At 40.6% G+C, this 23496-nt stretch overlaps 1 protein-coding gene across 4 annotated transcripts in view; it reads left to right on the top strand.

Annotated features, from left to right (window-relative positions):
- The window catches only part of ORC2 (origin recognition complex subunit 2), a 62347-nt gene extending 41985 nt beyond the window's left edge, over positions 1-20362 (top strand). For all 4 annotated transcript variants that reach the window (XM_034954787.3, XM_003820719.5, XM_008974162.4 and 1 more), the window contains 7 exons: positions 3588-3720; positions 4554-4650; positions 9369-9515; positions 10115-10286; positions 16532-16593; positions 17111-17229; positions 19143-20362. In XM_034954787.3, the coding sequence (XP_034810678.1) occupies positions 3588-3720; positions 4554-4650; positions 9369-9515; positions 10115-10286; positions 16532-16593; positions 17111-17229; positions 19143-19229 (817 nt within the window). In that variant the 3' untranslated portion in view covers positions 19230-20362. The remainder of the gene's footprint in view (positions 1-3587; positions 3721-4553; positions 4651-9368; positions 9516-10114; positions 10287-16531; positions 16594-17110; positions 17230-19142) is intronic.
- Positions 20363-23496: the final 3134 nt, after the last annotated feature.

Genomic DNA, 23496 nt, shown 5'->3' with positions numbered 1-23496 from the left:
AAGAACCTCGGCTTCTCTCAATAACTATTTATGGATCTATGCATTATAAATTTGTAAGCTCTTCATTCTAATCCCATCCCCAGCCCATCATTTTTTTCTCCCAGTGTGTCAACTTAGATAACTTAATTTTCTTTGCTTTTCAGATTAGACCTTATAGTCAGCAAGTTTATTGGAATTGCTAGCTCTCTGAATTCCTTGCCTCTTTATTTCTGCTGCTTTGACCTTGGTAATCTCTACCTTTGGAGGTTACCTCTTTTCTGTTCTTCCATTTCTAGGTTATCCTGCATTGCCAGAGAGCATCACATAAATACTGTTTCTGCTTGACCTTTGTAAACAATCACGGAGTTGGACTTTAGCTTGACCTCTAGTGCTTGGTGTTCTGGGTGGTCTCATTCACTCTTCTGGCTTCAGTTGTTTTCTGTATATGAATGACTCATGTAACTGTTAACCTCCAACCCATACCTCACTCTCAGTAGCAGACCTGGATATCTGAAAGTATATTAGAAGTTTATACTTGGATGTCCTGTAAATAATTCAACATACATAAAATTAAACTCATCTGAAATCCACTGTTCCCACCTGCCCCTGCTATCCAGCAGAGTGAATGACTGAATGTTAGTCACTCCATTTGTGTAGTTGCCTATGGCAGAAAACTGAGTCATTCTTTTTTTTTTCTTTTCTTTTCTTTTCTTTTTAAGAGACAGTCTTACTCTGTCACCCAGAATGGTGTGAATACAGCTCAAGGAGCCCCAGCCTCCTGGGTTCAAGCAATCCTCCCACCTCAGCTTCCCAAATAGCTGGGTCCATAGATGTGCGCCACCATGCCTGGGCTAATTTTTTTTAATTTTTATTGTGTAGAGATGAGGTCTCACCATCTTGCCTAGGCTGGTCTCAAACCCCTGGGCACAAGCAATTCTCTGCCGTGGCTTCCAAAACTGCTGGGATTACAGGTGTGAGCCACAGCGCCCAGCCCTGAGTCATTCTTAAGTATTCTTTTCCTCACTCTCCACATCTAATCAGTCTCCAACTCTTACTGGTTTGACTTTCTATAAAGTTCTTGACATTTTAACATTTTTCTCCATGACAGCTAAGTTAATCTTCCACAGTTTTGTTCCTTCCTATCCATTCCCCAAATATAGCCAATGTGATCTTTCTGAAATGAACATGTTACTTTCCTACTTAAAACCTTTCTGTTAATCCCTCATTAGTTACTTTTAAATGCTCATTCTTGGCTGGGCACGGTGGCTTACGTCTGTAATTCCAGCACTTTGGGAGGCCAAGGTGGGTGGATCACCTGAGGTCAGGAGTTCAAGACCAGCCTGACCAACATAGTGAAATCCAGTCTCTACTAAAAATACAAAGTTAGCTGGGCTTGGTGGTGCATGCCTGTAATCCCAGCTACTTGGGAGGGTGAGGCAGGAGAATTGCTTGAACGCGGGAGGCGGAGGTTGCAGTGAGCCAAAATCGCACCACTGCACTCCAGCCTGGGTGACAGAGCAGGACTCCATCTCAAAATAAATAAATAAATGCTCATTCTCCTTGGAATGAGTGAATTAATGGTTTAGTATGACTTAACAAGGCCTTTGTTACTTGACCTCTTTTCAATTTGTATCAGTTTCAACTCTGCTTCAGCCTATAAAACTTTTTAGGACTTTTTTTTTTTTTTTTTTTTTTTGAGACAGAGTCTCGCTCTGTTGCCCAGGCTGAAGTGCAGTGGTGCAATCTCGGCTCACTGCAAGCTCCACCTCCCCATTCTCCTGCCTCAGCCTCCTGAGTAGCTGGGACTACAGGTGCCTGCCACCACGCCCAGCTAATTTTTTTGTATTTTTAGTAGAGACAGGATTTCACCATGTTAGCCAAGATGGTCTCGATCTCCTGACCTCGTGATCCGCCCGCCTCGGCCTCCCAAAGTGCTGGGATTACAGGCGTGAGCCACCGCGCCTGGCCTTTTTAGGGCTTTTATTGGCAATGGTCTCCCTTGCCTCCAGTCATCTGTCATCTGAAAAGTAATAGAAGCTACAGTGAAGCTACTGAACAAATTAGAACTAGAAGCTTGGTATACAGATAATAAAATTGTGCCTTTACCTTGTATGGGTTTGGAATAAATATTTATTTGTTTATTTAAGATGGAGTCTTACTCTGTTGCCCAGGCTGGAATGTAGTGATGTGATCTCAGCTCTCTGCAACCTCCACCTCCCAGGTTCAAGCAATTCTCCTGCCTCAGCCTCCCAAGTAGCTGGGATTACAGGCACCTGCCACCATGCCCAGCCAATTTTTGTATTTTTAGTAGAGACAGGATTTCACCATGTTGGCCAGGCTGGTCTCGAATTCCTGGCCTCAAGTGATCTGCCTGCCTCGACCTCCCAAAGTGCTGGGATTACAGGCGTGAGCCATCATGCCCGGCCAATAATAATTTTTAAAAAGAATACTTTTTTTTTTAGGAAGGAAGAGGAAGAACTGGGATGGCTGAATCACTAAACATTGATTCCTGGCCTTGCACGGTGGCTCATGCCTGTAATCCCAGCACTTTGAGAGGCTAAGGCAGGCACATCACCTGAGGTCAAGAGTTCGAGACCAACATGGTGAAACCCCGTCTCTACTAAAAATATAAAAATTAGCCAGGCATGGTGGCGGGCGCCTGTAATCCAGCTGCTCGGGAGGCAGGAGAATCGCTTGAACCCAGGAGGCGGAGGTTGCAGTGAGCTATGATGGTGCCACTACACTCCAGCCTGGGCGACAGAGTGAAAAAAAAAATATTATTAATTAGTTAATTTTTTTTACAGACACTGTCTTGCTGTGTTGCCCTGGGTAGAGTGCAGTGGCGGGATCTCGGCTCACTGCAAGCTCCACCTTCCGTGTTCACGCCATTCTCCTGCCTCAGCCTCCCGAGTAGCTGGGACTACAGGCACTCGCCACTGCACCCAGCTAATTTTTTTTTTTTTTTTTTTTTTTTTTTTGTATTTTTAGTAGAGACAGGGTTTCACTGTGGTCTCGATCTCCTGACCTCGTGATCTGCCCACCTCGGCCTCCCAAAGTGCTGGGATTACAGGTGTGAGCCACCACACCCGACCTAATTTCTTTTTTTAAATAAAAATATTTTTGGCTAGACATGATGGCTCACACCTGTAGTCCCAGCAATTTTGGGGGCCAAGGCGGGTGGATTACTTGAGCCCAGGTGTTCAAGACCAGCCTGGGCAACATGGCAAAAGCCCATCTCTAGTAAAAATATAAAAATTAGCCAGGTGTGGTGGTGCACAGCTGTAGCCCCAGCTTCTTGGGAGACTGACGCTGAAGAGTTGCTTGAACCTGGGAGGCTGAGGTTGCAGTGAGCCAAGAGTGCCACTGGACTCCAGTCTGGGTGACAGAGTGACTCTGTCTCAAAAAAAAAAAAGATACATATATATATACATACATGAAAAACTTTTTTGCATTTGCCTTCCCAAAATTCGGGGATTACAGGCTTGAGCCAGTGCGCCTACCCCTTTCCTGTATTTTTTATAAACTGAATTTAAGGAAACTGGTTGATAATAAAATTGGCAATAAGAGGTATTGAAGTTTAATTTCATGAATACTGTCTTTCCTAACAGCCTTGGGTTCAACATTGTGCTTTATGGTTTGGGTTCTAAGAGAGATTTACTAGAAAGGTTTCGAACCACTATGCTGCAAGATTCCATTCACGTTGTCATCAATGGCTTCTTTCCTGGAATCAGTGTGAAATCAGTAAGTTTCAAAAATGTTAAAGGGAAAAACATTATATCCTCTGCCAATTCATGCCCCCACATAAATGAGGATGGAGTATTAAAGAATTTTTGTTTTAGCCTTCACGGTAGTAGGATTGTATAGTGCTTAATACCATGTGTTTGGACTCAAGAATCTAGCTTTGAAACCATCTTTGAATGACCTACATTGTAACTGACATGTATTAAAACTTAGGAAAATGTTAGCTTTGTTTACTATACTGAGTATCAGTGGTACTTCTGAAGGAGGGAATTATGGGGTCTTCAGTTTTGTTATGAACTATGAAAATGCTTTATTAGGCAAAAACTACATGCTGTGAAAATGCTTTAAAATGCAACAGGATGTGATGTGAAGACTGTAGTTTAACAATACATTTATCATAGATCATTTTTATTTCAAATGCTTAATATCTCTTCATCATTTGAACATGAAATCTTTTGGGTGCTGGATATTGAGCCATATAGTATTCCTTTTAAAGTGTCTATAGTGTTTGTGTCCTGTTTCCTTTTATAGAACTGTAGTTTTCTAATGTTTCTCATGTTCTTGGGAGCTTTTTCATTTGTTTTTGCTGCCCTCTTATATTACCTATTACCTGTACATCTTTGCTATTCTTTTCTGTTTTCTTTTAGCCACAACTTAGGCAAAAAACAATGAATTAGATATACTCAAGTACCAGTAGAATTTTTAAAAGTTATTTTTTAAACTTTTGGGAAATCCAAATTCATTTTTAATTTATAAAAAAACGTTTGATTTTCTAGTTGTATATGACAATAAATTGTAATTAATGTGGTACCTCTTCCACATTCATGATATAGGTCCTGAATTCTATAACAGAAGAAGTCCTCGATCATATGGGTACTTTCCGCAGTATACTGGATCAGCTAAACTGGATAGTAAACAAATTTAAAGAAGGTAACATGAAGTAGATGCTCTGTAGTTTTAGAGTAAAGTTAAGCATATACTTCTACTTATTCATGTATTTATATACATACGATATTATTATTATTATTATTATTATTATTTTTGAGACAGTCTCTCTGTTGCCCAGCCTGGAGTGCAGTGGCGCAATCATGGCTCACTGCAGCCTTGACCTTCTGGGCTCAAGCAATTCTCCCACTTCAGCCTCTCAGGTAGCTCAGATCACAGGTGTGTGCCATTGTGCCCGGCTAATTTTTTATTATTTGTAGAGATGAGGTCTCGCTATGTTGCCCAGGATAGTCTTGAACTTCTGGGCTCAAGCAGTCCTCCTGCCTTGGCCTCCCAAAGGGCTGAGATTATAGGTGTGAGCCACCACACCTGGCCCAAAAAGATTATTTTAATAATGGCATTTATCTTGGTGCTCTAAAAAAGTTTGTCCTTTTTCTATGAACTTTTTCTGTGAACTTAACAGGAAAGAAAAATGTTAGTCCCACTTTCTTAAGTTTGTATATCCAAAAGCCTGTTTCTGTTTATAAAACACTCCAAAAGTGCAGTGGCGCGATTTTGGCTCACTGCAACCTCCGCCTCCCGGGTTCAAGCAATTCTCCTGCCTCAGCCTCTCAAGTAGCTGGGATTACAGGCGTGCACCACCAGGCCCGGCGAATTTATTTCAGAATAATTTTCAGGTTTTGTTTTGCTTGTGTAAAGTGCCTCCACTTGAGTGGTACAAGTTTGTCTGATATTTTTATATTGTTTAATGTTTTTATAAAACATTATTTCTTGGCTGGGCGCAGTGGCTGACGCCTGTAATCCCAGCACTTTGGGAGGCCGAGCTCAGTGGGTCACCTGAGGTCAGGAGTTCGAGACCAGCCTGGCCAATATGGTGAAACACCATCTCTACAAAAATACAAAAAAATTAGCCAGGCGTGGTGGCACATGCCTGTAGTCCCAGCTACTTGGGAGGCTGAGGCAGGAGAATTGCTTGAGCCCGGGAGGCAGAGATTGCAGTGAGCCAAGATCATACCACTGCACTCCAGCCTGGGTGATAGAGTGAGACTCTATCTAAAAATAAATAAATAAATAAAACATTATTTCTTTATTCTGTGTACATATCATTACATTGGGATAATTTTATATACTAAGATCTCTGATTCTTTTGGTTTGAATGTTTTGGTTATGTGAGTATGTCAGAAAATTGGAAATAGTATTATATAGTCTCTGACAGTTAATTGCCATTTAGTAATGACTAAATTAAGAATTAAGAGAAGTAATTGAGAATGCCTAACTGCTTTGATGGATAATTTTTTTGATACTGACAATAATCTTAGCTCTGTTTCCGTAGTACTTTTATCTTGTCAATATTCTAGCATGTTCTTTAGTTTTGTCTTCATTTTGTTTCCAACCTGAAAAGCTTTCTGTCCCAAATTTCCTTTCACACTCCTACACCCATTTTATCCACAGTTCTTTATAGAAATGGACCGTATACTTTTTTTTTTTAACACAGTCTTGCTCTCTCACCCAGGCTGGAGTCCAGTGGCACAAACACAGCTCACTACATCCTAAACCTCCTGGGCCCAAGTGATCCACCCAACTCAGCCTCCCCATTAGCTGGGACTACAGGCACACATCACCTGCCTGGCTATTCTTAAAATTTTTTGTACAGATGGAGTCTCACTGTGTTGCCCAGGCTGGTCTCAAACTCCTAGGCCTCAAGGGATACTCCTGCCTGGGCCTTCCAAAGTGCTGGGATTACAGGCATGAGCCCAGCCAGACAATATACATTTTTATACCAACTCTACACATTTGAAAACAGGTAGAGTTGATTCTCATTATTCACAAATTCTATAATAGCAAATTTACCTGCTTGCTAACATTTATTTATAATCCCAAAATCAATATTCTTGGCACTTTTGCAAAGTGAAACATGGCACAGAGTGGCAAAAAGTTTGCATTGCCCAATGTACATATTCTAAGCAGAGGTCAAACAAGGCAATGCTTTGCCTTCTTGTTTCAACTCTCATACTATAAACAAGCATCCTTTACGCAGTCTGTTCAGTGCTACGTTTTTCACATTTTTCTGCTTTTGTGTTGGTGATTTGGCTGTTTAAAATGGCCCGCAAGCATAGTGTTAAAATGCTATCTAGTGTTCCCAAGCACAAGAAGGCTGTGATGTGCCTTGGGGAAAAAATACCTGTGTACATAAACTTCCTTCAGTTATGAGTTATAGTGTTGACTGTGAGTTCCGTGTAAATAGACCAACAGTGTATATTAAAAATAAAGTTGCCCTTAAGCCGGGTGCGGTGGCTCACACCTGTAATCCCAGCACTTTGGGAGGCCGAGGCAGGTGGATCACTTGAGGTTAGGAGTTTGAGACCAGCCTGGGCAACATGGTGAAACCCTGTCTCGACAAAAAATACAAAAAATTAGCCGGTCCTGGTGGTGCGCACCTGTAATCCCAGCTAGTCTGGAGGCTGAGACAGGAGAATCGCTTGAACCTGGGAGTTGGAGGTTGCAGTGAGCCAAGATCACATCACTGCACTCCAGCCTGGGCAACAGAGCGAGACTCCGTCTCCAAAAAGAGTAAATAAATAAAAATAAAATTGCCTTTAAACAGAAACACACATAAAACAAAGTTATATATTGAACCTAACCCTGTATTTCCTCTGGGAACAGTGGTTCAGTATTCAATAATTCAGGATTTGCAGCAGCATAGAACTTAATATAATGAGAGTCAAGTATATATTTCCCAGAACCCTAAAACTACTGCATATGTGAACATATCTTATTCATTGATTATGTGGGCATATAGTGAATTACTAGCAGGTTATTATAAGACAAACAAATCTGTTTGGTTTGTTTTCAGTTCTTTCAACCTTATTATTTAATTAAAAATCAATTGCTGCAATATTTATTCCTATAATAATTTTGGCTTGTTTTTCTGTATTGTCTTTAGTTTTCAACATAAGTTCTCCTACTTAAAGAATAACAGAAGCATTGCTTTTTATTCCCTTACCACAGATCCTTGTAAGAACCCAGTATTGTTTGTATGCTCATTAAAATAAATGCCTAAGTCACTTTATATTTGTGTGCGTCTGTGTGTATACATACGTTTGGTTTTGGGTGTTTTTGGTTTTGATACTGTTAAATATGATGACGTCTAGATTTCAGGGAACCTGGGATTTTCACAATGTGTCATCTCAGAATCTTTGTCACTATATTGTCTCTCTTACCCATCTACCCCCGAGTAGAAGAGAAATTTACTCACTCTCTGAAAGACTTATACTCTATCACGTATGCCAAGTCTCCAGAGAGACTTATCAATACCTGTGGCTTTTAAATATACATTAAAAATAAAAGTTACCTGATTCTGCTGCCCTTTCACACTATTTTATTTTTCTGTTTTCATACGGTTTCAGTATTTTTGAAGACATGTCCTGCCTTCTATTTTTTTTTTTTTTTTTTTTTTTTACCTATTTCATTCTAATGTCTTTCCTCTGTGCTATCAGAACTGTATGCTTGATCACCTGTAACTTTCTTCTTACCAAACCCAGTGACCTTGGCTCATCCTTTATCTTGATCTCTGCTGTATTTGATAGTGTCAACAGCTCCATCCTCTAAATTCCTCCTTCACTGACTTTTATAATTTATCTGAACTTCCTGATGCCTTGAGCAGTATCCTAACCCCCACCCCCCACCCACCCCTTTTTTGGTCTCCTTTGGCTTTTGTGATAATCCAGGTTTTCTATATAATCTCTGAGAGCATTATATATAATGCTTTCTGAGAACTCCTTTGGTTTTTTTGGTATCCCTCCACTCCCACATTGTAATAAAACATGCACAGATTCACCTCCAATCTATTGTATACATCTTGCCTATTTCCCATGCCTTATTAAAGCTGCTTTCTTTAGGCTGGGCATGGCGGCTCACACATGTAATCCCACCACTTTGGGAGGCCGAGGCGGGCAGATCACTTGAGCTCACGAGTTTCAGACCAGCCTGGGCAACATGGTGAAACCCCATCTCTACAAAAAATATAAAAATCAGCTAGGTATGGTGGTACACGCCTATAGTCCCAGCTACTTGGGAGGCTGAGGTGGAAGGATGGCTTGAGCCCTGGATGTCAGGGTTGCAGTGAGCTGAGATCACGCCACTGTACTCTAGCCTGGATAACAGAGCCAGAACTTGTCTTAAAAAACAAAACAAAACAAAAAGCTGCTTTCTGTAGGGCCTGACTTCAGTGCTAATCATGTCTTGTCTATTTTATGAGTAAATGACATATCTTCTCAAATAAATTACATACCCCTAAGCAATCACTATTTTATCCTATACTACTTTAATATATTTTTTAATACCTAGGCATTGTGTGTGGTAGAGGAAATAATCACTGAAATATCACTAAAAATAATAATTGCAGCTGGACATGGTGGTTCACGTCTGTGATCCTAGCACTTTGGGAGGCCAAGTTGAGTCCAGGAGTTCCAAGACCAACCTGGGCAACTTAGTGAGACCCCCGTCTCTACCAAAAAAACAATTAGCCAGGCATGGTAGTGTGTGCCTGTAGTTCCAGGTAATCGAGAGGCTGAGGTGGGAGGATTGCTTGAGCCCAGGAGTTGGAGGCTGCAGTGAGCTATGATTGTACCACTGCACTCTAGCCTAGGCAACAGTGTGAGACCCTCTAAAAATAATAATAATTGGATTTCTTTTCTTTTTAGATTCTTCTTTAGAACTCTTCCTTCTCATCCACAATTTGGATAGCCAGATGTTGAGAGGAGAGAAGAGCCAGCAAATCATTGGTCAGTTGTCATCTTTGCATAACATTTACCTTATAGCATCCATTGACCACCTCAATGCTCCTCTCAGTAAGTTAACTGTTACTATTTTTCCTTCTAGAGATATCAGTCTTACAAGACAAATTCTATTAATGTAAATCAGAAAATTTTTACTGTTTTTAGTATGCTTTTTCCCCTTTTACATGTTTAAAAACACAGGTTGCCAAAAAGGTGTTCTCAATCTAATTTAGAACATAATTTTTGGAAATAAAAATTCATATACTAAATGAGGATGTTTTAGTCTAAAGTTAAATGGAGGGAAAAGACCCAACTACTATTTTGATTTCTTTCTCTTCTTGTAATATTGCAACATTTATTTTATGAACTTAATTTATAGACTTTCTGATAATCCTGTAGAAGAAAATGTTAAAACATTACTAATTTTTTAAAAAGAATGCATTGGTAGTGCTAAGATTTTAATTTATGCTTAATTGAAAATAAAGGTTCAGATGTTGGTTGAAAAAGAAATTAGATTGTGAGTTACTGATTTAGATATGGAAGTGGCAAAAATGAAAAACTTGGGGTTTCATTTTTATTTAATCCTTTCTCATTCTTTTGTAAAGTGGAATCTAGTAACATGACAATATGAAAATAATTTGTAATTCTTGTTTTCTTTGATCATGTGCTAGTGTGGGATCATGCAAAGCAGAGTCTTTTTAACTGGCTCTGGTATGAAACTACTACATATAGTCCTTATACTGAAGAAACCTCCTATGAGAACTCTCTTCTGGTAAAGCAGTCTGGATCCCTGCCACTTAGCTCCCTTACTCATGTCTTACGAAGCCTTACCCCTAATGCAAGGTAAGGATGAAAACCATATTTCTTTTTTAAAAACTATACATTTTAAGATATGTACTACTAGGTTTTAATGGGTATATTGAAGTCCCTAGTTAGTTGAAGGATTAAGTGAAATTATAGTAATAATAGTTACCAGTACTGGATTATGGAGTAGGCAGACAAGTCAACAGTAGTCTATCAAATTGCCCAGTAATAAAGCAAGAATACCAACTTTTTATTTCTTAATATATTTTGATATTTCTGAATATGAGCACCTGACTGGTCATAATGGAGAAAAAGCAGACTTTTCATGACTTTTACTTAAATTTTATGGTTATTTTTCATTACATATTGAACATTCTGATCCAAACAGTGAGTACTTTGTATGCATTACCTCATTTGATCCTAACTAAGGTGGATAGTCAGTGGCACAAAGACTTTGATCCAGATATGCCAGCTCCAAAACTCATGCTCTTAAACATCACTGTATAATGTCTCCAGTCAAGCCCTTACAGCAGCCTAACCTAGAGGCATATCTGAATTAATAAATGCAAGCTGGTTATAGCATAAGCCAGCAAAAAATAAATTGCATAATTAGCCGGACGCAGTGGCCTACACCTGTAATACCAGCACTTTGGGAGGCCAAGGCAGGTGGGTCACTTGAGGTCAGGAGTTCGAGACCAGCCTGGCCGACATGGGGAAACCCCATCTCTACCAAAAATACAAAAATTAGCCAGGTGTGGTGGCATGCACCTGTAGTCTCAGCTACTCAAGAGGCTGAGGCCGGAGAATTGCTTGAACCCAGGAGGCAGAGGTTGCAGTGAGCTGAGATTGCACCACTGCACTCCAGCCTGCGTGACAGAGCAAGCTCTGTCTCAAAAAAATAATAAAGAAAGAAATTGCATAATTAGCCTGTTGAAAGAAGCTTTTAGTAACAAACTTTACCCCCTGACAAAAGCATAAAATTATAGAATTATATTTAACAAGATGAAGTGTTGAAAAATAACAAACCTTGCTGAGAATAGATAATTAAGAGCTGGATAGATGAAAAGAAATATTGTGTTCTTGGGTGGATAGATTAAATATTATAAGAGTAGCAATTCTTTCCAAGTTAGAAATGTGTTAGACTTGCCAGGCACAGTGGCTCAAGCCTGTAATCCCAACACTATGCGAAGCTAAGGCAGGAGGATTGCTCCAGCTGGGACCTTGAGACCAGCCTGGGCAACATAGGGAGACTACATCTCTACAAAAAATTTTAAAAATTAATTGAGTGTGGTGGTGTACACCCATAGTCTCAGCTGAGGAGGCTGAAGGGAGCCGAGATTGCGCCACTGCACTCCAGCCTGGGTGATAGAGCAAGACCCTGTCTCCAGAAAAACAGGTATTAGATCTATAAATTAGTCAAAATGTAAATGAATTTTTTTGTTTTAAATTTGAAAGAAAATTTAGTTTCCTAAAGAATAAACAGTCGGCTGGGTGTGGTAGCTCACACCTGTAATCCCAGCACTTTGGGAGGCGGAAGCGGGTGGATCACTTGAAGTCAGGAGTTCAAGACTAGCCTGGTCAACATGCTGAAACCCTGTCTCTACTAAAAACACAAAAATTAGCCGGACTTGGTGGCACACACCTGTAATCCCAGCTACTTGGGAGGCTGAAGTGGGAGAATCGCTTGAACCCAGGAGGCGGAGGTTGCAGTAAGCCAAGATCACGCCACTGCACTCCAGCCTGGGTGACAGAGTGAGCCTCTGTCTCAAAAAAAAAAAAAGAAAGAAGAAAAAAGAAAAAAAAGAGGGAACAAGCAAGTCTAGCAGAGACAATTTCTTTTTTTGTTTTTAAAGAGCAACGAAGGGACACTTGTGGTCAAGATGGCATAATACTTCTCACTCTTTCCTTTCATCCCCTCTTGTTCCAAACACACAGCATAATAGACAGAATTTAAAAATAAATACCCTGGCTCAAAATACAAACATCTCAATGCAACAGAATGATAAATCAGTGAGCAGAGTTGAAGCCACAGCACAGCTGCATTCTTGGTTTAGAAGCAGCATTGGCAGCCAGGATTTTGACTTATATGGGATGTTAGTAGTGTGACGATATATATTGTCCAACCCAGATATTTTCGTTTAGGACAAATGCTGAACTGAACAGATGTTTGTTGTAGAAATAAAACCATATAAAAAATATATATCAGTATGAATATATCAGTATGAATAAAAGTTTAAAATGTGCATGGAATTAGGTCTTTTTAGGTACTAAAAATAATAAAAAAATAATTAGGTACCAACCCTGGAGAAGAATAAAGGGGAATAGATAGAGGATAGTGTACACAGGGACTTTGGGGATATCTTTTTTTTTTAACCCGCCCTAGCAATTTATTTTCTATTTATTTTTCTTTTACCTGTGTGTTTGTGGTGGAGGGATTAACTTGTTGTTGTGAGATGATTATAGATTCAGAAGAAGCTACAAAAATACATGCAAGGAAGTCTCATGTACCCTCCTCCCAAAGCACCAACTTCCACCAACCACCACCATCTCATATAAACACAGTACAGTATCAGAACCAAGAAATTGACATTGTTATAATCCCATCCATATTTGGATTTCACTATTATACATGCTGCACTCGTGTGTGTGTGTGTGTAAGTTCTGTGCAGTTTTGTCACTTGTAGCCTTGTATGACTGCCACCTCCATGTATACACTCAGCTGTACCATCACCACAAGACTCAAATGTTAACCCTCAAATGCTAATTTTAATGAATGTTGTTACTCTGTAAAGCTGATTTGAACACTGAAGATGAGATTAGCATTCAACTCGGCCAGGCATAGTGGCTCACCCCTATAATTCTACTACTTTGGGAGCCTGAGGAGGGAAGATTGCATGAGGCCAGGAGTTTGAGACGAACCTGGGCAACGTAGACCCCATCTCTACAAAAAGTAAAAATAAAGCCTTGCATTAATATTGAAATATGCAGACTGGGCGCAGTGGCTCATGCTTGTAATCTCAGCACTTTGAGAGGCTGAAGCAGGCAGATCGTTTGAGGTCAGGAGTTCGAGACCAGCCTGGCCAACATGGTGAAACCGCATCTCTACTAAAAATTAAAAAATCAGCTGGGCATGGTGGTGTATGCGTGTAATCCCAACTACTTGGGAGGCTGAGGAGGGAGAATCGCTTGAACCCAGGAGGTAAAGGTTGCACTGAGCTAAGATCACACCACTGCACTCCAGCCTGTGCAACAGAGTGAGACTCTGTCTCAAAAAAAAAAAAAAAAAGCTGGGCACAGTGGCTCATGCCTGTAATCCCAGCACTTTGTGAGGCCAAGGCGGGCGGGTCACGAGGTCAGGAGATCAAGACCATCCTGGCTAACATGGTGAAATCCCATCTCTACTAAAAAATTAGCCGGGCGTGGTGGCGGGCACCCGAGGTCCCAGCTGCTCAGGAGGCAGAGGCAGGAGAATGGCGTGAACCTGGGAGGTGGAGCTTGCGGTGAGCCGAGATCGCACCACTGCACTCCAGCCTGGGCGACAGAGCGAGACTCCGTCTCAAAAAATAAAAAAATAAAATAAAAAAATTGAAATAGGCATTAAATGGTTATCTAATGAAATTTTTTGATGGAATTGGGGACAAAGTCTTCATTCTGTTTTGTTATTACTAATAATAAAAGTCCTTAACTGCTGAAGGACTGTTGGAAGTTGCTGTGTGTAAAGTTGAGGGTCCATGCAGTGTGAGAACTCAAAACGTTAAATATGGCACTGGCTACGCTGATGCAAGTTTTTTTTTTTGAGATGGAGACTCATGGTGTCGCCAAGGCTGGAGTGCAGTGGCAAGATCTCGGCTCACTGCAACCTCCCTTTCTGGGGTTTAAGGAATTTTCATGCCTCAGCATCCCACAAATAGCTGGGACTAGAGGCATGCACCACCACACCTGGCTAATTTTTGTATTTTTAGTAGAGATGGAGTTTCACCATGTTGGGCAGGCTGGTCTTGAACTCTTGACCTCAAGTGATCCACCCACCTTGACCTCCCAAAGTGCTGGGATTACAGGCATGAGCCACCATGCCCAGTCTAATGCAAGTATTTTTTAGTTTGGCATGCCTAAATGTCTGTGTGCTAGCCTCAACATTTTCTTATTTAAACTATTTTGAAATTTTGCTTGATTCTGCAAACTCTGGTATCATTTAGACTTTACTTGGTATGTGATTGAATAAAAATTTTAACCAAAATTCAGCTCTGGAGTTAGTAGTAGTACCTAGTTAAAAAGTAGTCATTGAGGGCCGGATGTGGTGGCTCACTCCTATAATCCTAGCACTTTGGGAGGCTGAAGTGGGCAGATCACTTGACGCCAGGAGTTCAGGACCAGCCTGGCCAACATGGTAAAACCTCGTGTCTACTAAAAATATAAAAAATTAGCTGGGCGTAGTGGTGTCCACCTGTAATCGCAACTACTCAGGAGTCTGAGGCATGAAAATCACTTGAACCTGGGAGGCCAAGGTTGCAGTGAGCCAAGATCGCACCACTGCACTCCAACCTGGGCAACAGCGAGATTCTGTCTCAAAAAAAAAAAAAAGTGTTCATTGAGATGATCCAAAATATGATTATAGTAATTGTTTTCTGGACCTGCATAACAATGAAAATTCATATAAGTTTTGAATTTTTGGCATACCCAAGGACTGATGGGAGTCTTAGTTGGTGTAATACTGCTTCTAACCCCATAATTCTACTTGGTTCACTCTTCCATGGAATAATTCAAAATAGGAAGAAATATGTACAGTTTTATTTAGTGCTGAATTATTTTTTCTGTATCCAGTCATCCATTAAGAGTTATTTTTAATCTAAACTTAGAAATAATGTAAACATCCAAACCAATAGGGAAATGGTAAGTTTATGGTACATGGTAGATAAGCAGCTGTTAAAACTTCCTTAAGTTCTTCTTACATGTGGCAAAAAAAAAAAAGAAAAGAAAAACTTGTTTAGGAGAAGTTTTAAAGACATGGGAAAAATCAGGCCGAGGCGGGTGGATCACCTGAGGTCGGGAGTTCAAGACCAGCCTGACCAACATGGCGAAACCCCGTCTCTACTAAAAATACAAAATTAGCTGGGGTGGTGGCACATGCCTGTAATCCCAGCTACTCGGAGGCTGAGGCAGGAGAATCGCTTGAACCCGGGAGACAGAGGTTGCGGTGAGCCAAGATCGCGCCATTGCACTCCAGCCTGGGCAACAAGAGCGAAACTCTGTCTCAAAAAAAAAAAAAAAAAAAGACGTGGGAAGAATCAAAAAGTGAAGAAGCAAGGTATAAAGTGGTATATGCAGTATGTAAATGTGTGAATTTATGTTATTTCCACCCTCCTCATTGCACAAAGATTGGAGATAACAGCATACCCAGTATGATCTCAACACCAAGTGTTAATGGATATGGGATTGATATTTTTCTCTTTAGATTTTATTCTGTATTCCAGCTTTTCTACCAACACTAACCTAAAAAGTAGAAAAAATACTTTCATATTTTATTTTTTTGAGACAGGGTGTCTGTCACTCAAGTACAGCCTCAAGCTCCCAGGCTCAAGTGATCTTTGCACCTCAGCCTCCCAAGTAGCTGAGACCAGAGGCGCATACCAGTATGCCTGGCTAATTTTTTAATTTTTTATAGAGAGAGAGTCTCACTATATTGCCCAGGGTGGTCTCAAACTCCTGGGCTCAAGCAGTCCTCCCACCTCAGTCTCCCAAAGGGGTGAGATTATAGGTGTGAGGCACCACACTCAGCCTATATTTTTCTTTAGAAGAAATAAAAAAGCAGGCCGGGTACAGTGGCTCACGCCTGTAATCCCAGCACTTTGGGAGGCTGAGGCGGGCGGATCACGAGATCAGGAGATCGAGACCATCCTGGCTAACACGGTGAAACCCCGTCTCTACTAAAAATACAAAAAATTTAGCCAGGCGTGGTGGTGGGCACCTGTAGTCCCAGCTACTTGGGAGGCTGAGGCAGGAGAATGGCGTGAACCTGGGAGGCAGAGCTTGCAGTGAGCCAAGATCACGCCACTGCATTCCAGCCTGGGCAACAGAGCAAGACTCCGTCTCAAAAAAAAAAAAAAAAAAAGAAATTAGAAAGCTTTCTGTTTAAGTAGGCAAGGATATGATATTCCTTGGAGGAACAGAAGATAATGCAGATAGGCCAAGTACTTGACATTTTCTTTGTGTATTTTACTATTAGTTGTTACCTTTTGATGTTAACATTTTTGGATTTAAATTCCTGTTTTGTTTTTTTTTTTTAGGGGAATTTTCAGGCTACTAATAAAGTACCAGCTGGACAACCAGGATAACCCTTCTTACATTGGTATCCAATATTTATGACATTCAATTGTGTAATTTTTGTTTTACCCTGTACATTTCCTGTCTCTGGAATTTAATGACAGCAGTGCAGTTTTTCACAGCAGTGAGTAAGTGGTCACTCATGATGGGTATGTCTGCCACATAGCAAATTTTCAAGCAGCTCTACAGATCCACTGCTGAGCAAGGTGTTTGCCAACACAAATTGAAAGACAAACCCAGCTTACTTTTAAAATTTTCTGTGCTAACTATGGATGTGTATCTGCCAAGTACATATTTTTCATATTCTAGGCATCTTAGGAGATTTTCTTCCCCTTTGGCAAAAATGATTTCAACAAACATTTTAATAATCGTTCTGCTCTCATGACTTACTTGTTCCTTCTTTAAAAGTCCTATCAATACTTGTTCACTGCTCTGGGATAACATGCAAATAGCACTTTTATTCTGTTCTTTTGTATGGGTGTTTGTATATTGGGTCATGTCTTAAGTGCTGACTTATGTTCATATCCTTTTGAACTTGCCAGGCCTTTCTTTTCAAGATTTTTACCAGCAGTGTCGGGAGGCATTCCTCGTCAATAGTGATCTGACACTCCGGGCCCAGTTAACTGAATTTAGGGACCACAAGCTTATAAGAACAAAGAAGGTAAGACTCCACTATTGTAGCATTGTATGCCAGGAATAGTCCATATCATTTACTTAAGGACACGTATACCTTTGACTTAGACCTGATTTTGAAACTGATGTTCCATGTTGAGTCACAGAGATTCATTTAGGGGATGTGCCATTTGAGTTTGTAGAAAGAGCCATGGTAGAAGTACCCTGCTTCAGAGCAGAGCAGAAAACGCACATGTTCTAGTCCAGAGTAATAGGCAATTAGAAACATGGTGAGTCAAATAATTCTGTTCTTTTGTTTTTTCCCTCTTGCTCATTCATTAATTTGGTCTGTATTTATTGAGTACTAACTACATAGATATTGCACTAAGTATTAGGATACAGTAGTAAGCAAAAACCTGATTGCTTTTCTTATGGAGCTTAAAGTCTAATGGGGGACATGGACATTAGTCAAGTAATCGCACACATAACATTTTAACTGTAAGGAAGTCCTATGATTAGAAGGTACATAGTTCTGAAAGAGTTTATTTAAATAGGTGGATTTGACCTAATTATGGATAGATATCAGAAGAGACCACTGAGCTGAGATCTAAAGGAAGACTAGGAGGCCAGGCGTGGTGGCTCACGCCTGTGATCCCAGCACTTTGGGAGGCCGAGGTGGGTAGATCATTTGAGCCCGGGAGTTCGAGACCAGCCTGGCAACACAGGAGATCCTGTCTATGAAAGAAAAAAAAAAAAAAAAAAGAGCTGGTTTGGTGGCACGCAGCTGTACCTGTAGTCCCAGCTGCCCAGGAGGCTGAGGTGGGAGGATCACTTGAGCCTGGGAGGTGAAGGCTGCAGTAAGCCATGATTGTGCCACCACACTCCAGCCTGGGCAACAGAGTGAAACCCTATTTCAAAAAGAACAAAACACACACACTGAAAGAGTGTCATTTTAGGGAGACAGATGATGAGTTCATGATCTTAATTAGTTTAGACAACTCTGTTTGAGGTTCCTTTGAGATTTCCAAATGGAAATGTCAACTATGCAGTTGGATACCTAGGACAAGAAACCAGAGAAAAGATCTGGGTTGGAGAGAGAAGATTATGATTCTTATATATTTAGATTATAACTGAAACCAGGCATTGGGGGTACTACCTAAAGGGAGGACATTTGGTGAGAATAGAGAGCTAGGAGATAAGGCCAGAAGTCTGACATTTAACAAAAGTAAAGGATAAGCCTGCAGAGGTGAGAGAAACAGCCAGAGAACTAGGAAGAAAACCAGGATGTGATGTCACAGAAGCCAAGAGAAGCATGTTTTAATGCAGAGAAAATAGTCAGCAGTGTCAGATGCTGCTGAGAGGCCAAAAAGATTAAGACTGAAAATATCTGTGAGATTTAGGAATATAAAATTCCTGATGGTCTAAGCAAACGATGTGATAATGGGAACAGTAGCTCAGTTGAACTGTGTTGAATGAGAAGTGTGGAAATGGAGACTGCCATCATAGCCAACTTGCTTGGAGAAGTGCAGAGATAATGTGATAGATGGAGAGGAATGAAGGTGTGTAGTGAGGGTTACTGAAAAATTGGACACATTTGAATGTATTAAATATTTAAAAGCCAACAGGGAAGGTTCTTGTTGAAAGGAGGAAGAAAGGACACAGACATCAATAGTGTTAGATTCTAAACAGGGCAGGAAGGTGAAGAATGATCTAAAGCACAATGAAAAAAATAAATACCCACCTACCCACCCTCTAGTTAGTTGTCTTTTCCACTATAAGGCTGTTTAACTATAACTCCATATATTTAAGTATATATGACTGTGTGCCCTTTTGCCTTTTTATACTTATATATTTAAAAATTACATCAAAGAAATAAATTCATTTTTTCTTTAGCTTCTACAATAGAAGAGTTCATATACCTCTTATGAATGACTAACGTACAGGTATTCTTAAATCTTTCAGGGAACTGATGGAGTAGAGTATTTATTAATTCCTGTTGATAATGGAACATTGACTGATTTCTTGGAAAAGGAAGAAGAGGAGGCTTGAAGCTTTCCTTTATTCTTGAATCTCCCATGGAAGGGTTGTACCCCAGCTGCCACTCCTCTAGTTGAAAGTGTTGTGTTTACATCTGACATTAAATTATTTTTCCAGCATACAAGATTTAAATTTGGGAAGGGGGGGATGTCCTCAATTAGAACTTTTTGATCAGCCTGGCTGGTACCGTCTAGTACTATGCAGCGGTCCTCAAGTTGGAGAAAATGTGCCTTTCATTCATTACCTCTCTGGAGACTTCTTGCTGGAATGAACAGTGTGCTCAGGGACTATTTGGAACTGGATGTTTTTGAATTATTTTATACTTAGAGATATTCTGAATTTTTTGAGGGCCTTTTAACACTCCCCGAGCTGATTGTTTGCAAGTGTGTTTGTTCCAGAGTGTGGAAGTATAAAGACATGGGCATCATGTAAATTGGCTTTGTTTGCTATTCTGTGTGTCAGAACCAACGAGTGTAATGGAGAGGGCAGGTCATCTCTTATTGTTTCTAAAACAACTTAAAAGGTGTAGATTGGGAAGAGGTGAGTGATCCAGCTTTCTCCTTTTGGATTGAGGCTATGTACTTGGTGGGGGCAGGGGAGGGAATATATTATAATACTATTCAGTTGGGATAATGGGAAAAACAGAGTATATAGGGTATCTACCCAGCCTAGAAAGCACAGGAACAATACGTCATATATTTGGAACAGTTATTGTCTGTGCCATGACCTTCATGATACCAGTGAGAAGCCAGGCTAGAGAAATAAAATCCTGAATTACATTTTAGTAATTGTTTTCAAGACAACAAAAAATAAAACATTTCATTATTCTTGTATATTGACATATTTTTCTTTTCTTGAATAACATGCAGGTGAGTAGCATATTAATGGCTGGCTGTAAATTAATCTTGATTCCTCTGTCAAGTAGACCTAAAACTCACTGTAAGATATTTCAGTTTTTTTCTTAAAGTGATGATTTCAAGCCTCCTGAATATTTGCGTGAGACTTTTTTCTTAGGAAAGAAAAAAGGCTCACCTTGGCTACTGTTGTCAGCTTACAGTCATCACATACTCCCTGAAATATTTGACACTTGGAAATGAAGTTCTTCCTGAAAATATCACTGCAATAAAATATGTACTATGTCAGCATTTCTCACTCATTTCTTATCTTGTAAACCTCTTTCATGAAAATATTTCCAAAAATCCTTGGAATTTTTAAATAATTTTTCTTGTGGCATATAATGAAGTAATTTTGGCCAGGCATAATGGCTTATGCCTGTAATCACAACACTTTGGGAGGCCAAGGCAGGAGGATCTCTGGAGCCCAGGAGTTTAAGAACAGCCTGGGCAACATAGTGAGACCTTGTCTCTACAAAAAATTTAAAAAATCATCCGGGCATGGTGGCCCATGCCTATAGTCCTAGCTGCTGTGGAGGCTGAGGCAGGAGGATCGCTTGAGCCCAGGGGTTCAAGATTACAGTGAACTATGATTGTGCCACTGCACTCCAGTCTGGGTGCAGAGCAAGACCTTATCTTTTTTTTTTTTTTAATCATTTTTTTAAAAAGTAATTTTACGTTAAGTCCATGGGCTTAGTCTTTTTTTTTTAGATGGAATTGTATTGTCATCCAGTCTAGAGTGCAGTGGCGTGATCTAAGCTTACAGCAGCCTCCGCCTCCTGGGTTCAAGTGATTCTCGTGCCTCAGCCTCCTGAGCTGGGACTACAGGCACACGCCACCACGCCTGGCTAGTTTTTGAATTTTTAGCAGAGATGGGGTTTCACCATGTTGGCCAGGCTGGTCTTGAATTCCTGACCTCAAGTGATCCTGCCTCGGCCTCCCAAAGTGCTGGGATCAGGGGTGAGCCACTATGCCTGGCCAAGGGCTTAGTCTTAAATATAACCTCTAGTCAAAATGTTTAAACAAATTTGTACATAAATGTGATTTAAAAAAATTTTTTAATAGTACCAAAGGATATTCAGTGAAAGTGAGTTTCCTGCCCACTCCCTGATCCACCCAGTTCTTTAGGCAACCACTGATAGCATTTTCTTAAGTATTCTTCCAGATATTGTCTATGCATATGTAAAAGTATCTGTCTTTCTCCTTTTAAAAACACAATTGGTAATATATCATACTTGCTGGTTTGCACCTTGCTTTTTTTGCTTAATATATCTAGTTTATAATGACCTAATGTGCAAATTTTTGCATCTGCCCTAAATATCTACTGGTTTATTTTTATAATTTTTGTGTCTATACTATTTGCAAGCAGTATGTGTCAGTAGACTTTATTATTAATAAATAAAAAGCCAATTTGGATAGAATCACTTTATAAATTTGTAGTGCTGGTTTTTTACTAAAAATATTTTTAAGTTCTTCAAAAGAAGTTTTATGAGTGCATCTTACAGATCTGGTGAAGATCTTGGCACATTATTGTATGCTGTTTGTTGACTTGTGTCCACATCGGTGTCCCTGAGGCTCTAGCAGTTATGTCTTGACTGATAAGGCTCTAATTTCTTCTACTGTGTTACCTTGATTCTGGCAAGATTGAACAGATCTACTGAAACCTTGAAAGGTTTTCTGGGTACTCTTAATAAAATTGCAAAAAAAAAAAAAAAGGCACAGGAGATGTCAAACATTTATTGTTTATAAATTTGCCACAGTGCTGAATTTATTGTGCAAGGACTGCTAAATTAGTTCTCACAGTAGTCCAGAAACTGGACTTTCTTAGCATCGTTTGTTATTTTAATACATGATCACTTCACTCATATAAAAGATCAGTGGAGGCCGGGCGCAGTGGCTCACGCCTGTAATCCCAGCACTTTGGGAGGCCGAGGCAGGCGGATCACGAGGTCAGGAGATCGAGACCATCCTGGCTAACACGGTGAAACCCTGTCTCTACTAAAAATACAAAAAATTAGCCGGGCGTGGTCGCGGGCGCCTGTAGTCTCAGCTACTCGAGAGGCTGAAGCAGGAGAATGGCGTGAACCCAGGCGACGGAGCTTGCAGTGAGCCGAGATCGCGCCACCGCACTCCAGCCTGGGCGACAGAGTGAGACTCCGTCTCAAAAAAAAAAAAAATTCAGTGGAAACAGGCGCGGTAGCTCACACCTGTAATCCCAGCACTTTGGGAGGCCAAGGCAGGCCAATCTCTTGAGGCCAGGAGTTCAAGACCAGCCTGGCCAACATGGCGAAACCCTGTCTCTGCTAAAAATACAAAAAATTAGCTGGGCATGGTGGCACGCACCATGTAGTCCCAGCTAGTCAGAAGGCTTAGGTGGATCGATCATGTGAGCCCAGGAAAGCTGAGGCTGCAGTGAGCTGTGATCATGCCACTGCACTCCAGCCTGGTGGGTAACAGAGTGAGACCCTGTCTCAAAATAAAAGATCAGTTGGTTTGGGGGCTGATAGATTTTGCCTAACTTTTAAACAAAATAACTTTAGAAGTTTACTGTTTGTTCCAGCTAATTCAAATGTGGAGGCAGTGGCATTGTTCAGAATGTACTTTTTATATTCTATGAGGTCAAATTACTCTTCCAGCATAATCCTGAATAGCCTAAATTTGAACACTTACTACACAAAAGGCAGTAGTTGTGAGGATATGAAGGTGAAATATGAAATGTCTATAAGTGTTGTTTGTTTTTGAGACAGGGTCTCTGTCACCCAGGTTAGAGTGCAGTGGTGCCATCTCAGCTAACTGCAGCCTTGACCTCCTGGGCTCAAGTGATCCACCCACCTTACCCTCCTGAATAGCTGGTACTACAGGAGGCACACACCACCACACCTGGCTTTTTTTTTTTTTTTTTTCCTGTAGAGATGGGGTTTCACCATGTTGCCTAGGCTGGTCTTGAACTCCTGGGCTCAAGTGATCCACCCACCTGGGTCTCCCAAAGTGCTGGGATTAACAGGTGTGAGCCACCTCACCCAGCCTATGAGGTTTTAATAGCATAAGTTATAGCATCCTTAATGTGTTGAATAAGGCAAATTTGAAAAGACTGATGCTATGGAAAATATAACTTTAAGCATGAGTACAATACAAAGCTCATTACTAAATTTTCATACCAATTTTTATATTTATCACTGGCCCCAGGCTTCCCAAGTATTTAGGGTCAACATCTTTACCTTTGCTACCCAAAGTGTAGGTCTTAAAATGGCAGCATTTGCCTGGCACAGTGGCTCACGCCTGTAATCCCAGCACTTTGGGAGGCTGAGACAGGTGGATAACTTGAGGTCAGGAGTTCTAGACTACCCTGGCCAACGTGGTGAAACCCCATCTCTACTAAAAATACA

This window comes from Pan paniscus, chromosome 13 (assembly GCF_029289425.2).
Source record: "Pan paniscus chromosome 13, NHGRI_mPanPan1-v2.0_pri, whole genome shotgun sequence".
NCBI classification, from domain to species: domain Eukaryota; kingdom Metazoa; phylum Chordata; class Mammalia; order Primates; family Hominidae; genus Pan; species Pan paniscus.
This window is presented reverse-complemented; position numbering and strand designations above follow the sequence as displayed.